At 38.5% G+C, this 3300-nt stretch overlaps 1 protein-coding gene across 2 annotated transcripts in view; it reads left to right on the forward strand.

Annotated features, from left to right (window-relative positions):
• The window catches only part of LOC113666304 (uncharacterized), a 15214-nt gene extending 12340 nt beyond the window's left edge, over positions 1 to 2874 (forward strand). For both annotated transcript variants that reach the window (XM_027182073.2, XM_027182074.2), the window contains exon 13: positions 1 to 2874. This exon is cut by the window's left edge and continues 597 nt beyond it. In XM_027182073.2, the coding sequence (XP_027037874.2) occupies positions 1 to 978 (978 nt within the window). In that variant the 3' untranslated portion in view covers positions 979 to 2874.
• The last annotated feature ends 426 nt before the right edge of the window (positions 2875 to 3300 follow it).

Consider the following 3300-nt stretch of genomic DNA (forward strand, 5'->3'; position numbering starts at 1 on the left):
TGCATTGTGACGTCATCGTTTTCCCTCGGAAGTGCAAGTCCCGGATTGAACGAGTCCATGGATCACGCCCATAGTAATACTGCGTATGCTAGCGGTGTTGCTAATGAGGAAATGGTGTCCTCTACCACCGCGTATGAAAACATTCGAGACATTGAGCATCAAAATGAGCATTTAAGAAACTTCAATGATCATCGCAACGGAAAAGACAGTGCAATGATATACTGCTCTGATACTGAAAGTGCGGACGAGAAAGGAGAAATTACGGAAGCTTCGGGCAATTATGGCTTGATAGCCAACATTGGAAACTCCTTAGATGGACGGTTGCATCATGGGGGATTTCCATCCTTCCTCAGTGGTGATTCAATGCGGGGTGCATCATCATCGCATCTCTTTGAGCCTGGGGCACCTCATCGTAGTCCAACCAAAGTGACTCGTCCCAGCTCCCTTGGCGTCATTCCTCATTACGGTCAACACGTTGGACCTACTTACATCTCGCCAACACGACCCTATCCCCCTTCACAAACTCTACTCCTCCCGGGAAGTGAACCTCGCTGCTGTGCCAACGATTCTTTCCAGGACACGAATTCATTGGTAATCCTACCACCTTCGCATGCGCAATTTGTGTCACAACCGCTGTACACAGGTGTTGCAAGAATCTCTACTGCTGGCCCAGTTTCAGGTCACGTACCATACTCTTATGTTACTTCGGCGGGTGGTGCTGGACCATCGTTTGTGAACGCAGGCCTCCAGCAAAGGCAAGTTCTTTCACGGGGAAGCTGTCCAGCACCAGTGCAGCCTAGCCTTGCTATAACAGGCGTAGGCTACCAAGCACCACCCTCTTTTGTCAATCAAAGGTACCAAACGCCAGTGGTAGGTGCTGTGAAGACTTTTAATGTTGTGCCTAGCGGTGCTTATAACGCTTACGGCAGATATGTTTTAAATTCGAGCCCGACAAAACAACGGGTGTTTTATCCTTGATTCCACACAATCGATGTTTTTGATCAGACCATAAAATTGTAAAGATTACAGAAAAATACAGATCGAAGATAAAAAGAAAAAGAAAATAATTTTGTAACCGTAGCCAAAGAGCAGTGAAATTTCATGTTTCTGTTCAGGTGTTAGGATTAGTGTGGAATATGGGGGACAAAGCAGTACTATATTAATGCAAAAAAATCTCAGCAGCGAGTTTGATTTTTAACTTATTGATGTATGCTATCGAAGGTTATAAATAAGTGTTTTATTTTAAAACCAAGTGTGCTTATTAATTTATGATGTTAAGAGGGGTGACGTTTTTGTCGTAGAATAGTTATAAAATAACTACGGCTACTAGATTCTGAGCTTTTCAATGTATATTAGTATTTTAAATCATGCGATATTAAGCAGGTAAGATATTTATATTATGCGCAAGAGGGTATGTACTTTTAAATCGATATTTCCGCCATATGAGTGTAACTGAAATAACACGGTTAAAATTATTGAATTAATGATGGTAAGCATGGTGAACAACCTAATATTGTGGCTGAATAGAAAACGTGGAACCTTGAATTATGATTAGAGCTCAGACAATTTGAAATACTTTTATTGCTTTTTCAAGATGAGTGATGATTTTGACATATTCAGAATTGGGTGGTCAATTAGCAGCACCATATTCCATGCAGTGGTTTTTAAAGAGAGTCAAACCCAAACTTGGAATATACCTTAAAATATGTTAACTGATTTGACTGCCCTTGGCAAATTCTTTATTTCATCAATGTTCCCAGTGGAGTAAATTTGCCGATACTGTGAGGTGCGATTTGACGTTTCAGTCATTCAAAAATGGGCGATCGAAGCCCAGAAGAAGTGTTGCCTCAGCGAAGTTTGAGTGTCAACTTGATCTGAGAGAAGGAGAAAGTTTAATTTTTCAATTTCAAGCTTTGATTCGTATAGTGTTTCCAATTGGTATTGTTCAAAGATACATTCTTTGACTTTTCTAGTGTTGAGAAGTGATGGCACAGTTTGAGAATAACATCTTAATTATGCGAATCAAATTATAAATATAACATAATTTTGAGTTGTTAGAGCAGTGTTGAAGCAATTACTTTGTTCTTCATAAGAATTGCATGTAATTTCAAGAATATTATTTGTCTTGTTTTTATTGAGGTAACTCAGTTGATAAATGTACTCACGTTTTCCGATGTGTGGGGTGTAATTATCAAAAAGCCATTACAATTCGCGTTGGTTGGTAGTATTGCTAGAGTCAGAATATTATAGTATTAGTACCATCAAAACAATTAGTTCACTGTTTCCCATTGCCTTAAACAGAACAGCTTCTCGTCAGTAGATATTTTTTCAAAGAAATTCCTTCATATTTTAAGACAGTAATTATTATAAACGATACAAAAAGCATCGTATATTCGATCCTTGTCAAAGCTCAGCGTTTTTTGCAGAAATTTAACCTTATACAAACAATCTTGCCACGAGTTTTTATGAAGTAATGTTTCTAACTTTGGGAAGTTGACTCTAATGGGATGGGTATTGATATTAAAAGATTATCTTAATGTTATTTATAAGCAATACCTTGATTATCTACGCAGATTCAACCTGAAGGCTCGGTCACAAGGGACCTTTGATTTAGTCTTTTCAATCAGATATTGCCTTTTATAAATTTTTTCTTCCTTTAGGAAGTCTTATCCGTGACAGAGCTCTTGAAGTGACAATTTGTGTGTAGCAAGTGTAAAAAGTATATTTTATTCAATACTGGTGATAAATCACGAGGAGTCTTGGTACGACTGTTTTATTAATGGTGTTCTTTGTAAATACAGAGCATTGATTGATTTGGAGGCCGTTGATGAAGGCCGAAAATGTTCAATAAACTTATTTTTTATTGGTGGGAAACTTGTGTAGCGTACTTTGTTTTCTTTTCATTTTTGCTTTTCCTTCCCTTTGATTATCTTTCAGTTTCTTTGTGGTACTGCAAACCGACGTGCTAATGAAGCATAAACATTGCATAATATATAGAGTTAGCCAAGCTTGTGAATGTCTTTGCAAAATGGGAGCTCCTTGGTAATTTACCTTAGGTCAATTCTCTCGCCATTCATCTCAGCCTAGCAGCGAGCAAGAAAGAGAAGGAAAGCTGGCAATCAATAAGTTCTATGAGAGGTAATGGATGAATTCAAGATAAGAATTCAATTTACTGTTAGACTTCTTCCCATCCCAGTTACGTTGTAGGCTGAAGTACCCACAGCAGGTCCCCAGTCCTTTGCTCGGACTTACTTGACGGCGCAGGAACTGATTCTTTCAACAACAAAAAAATTAACCAGT

Source organism: Pocillopora damicornis, chromosome 10 (assembly GCF_964200805.1).
Source record: "Pocillopora damicornis chromosome 10, jaPocDami1.2, whole genome shotgun sequence".
In the NCBI taxonomy this organism is placed as follows: domain Eukaryota; kingdom Metazoa; phylum Cnidaria; class Anthozoa; order Scleractinia; family Pocilloporidae; genus Pocillopora; species Pocillopora damicornis.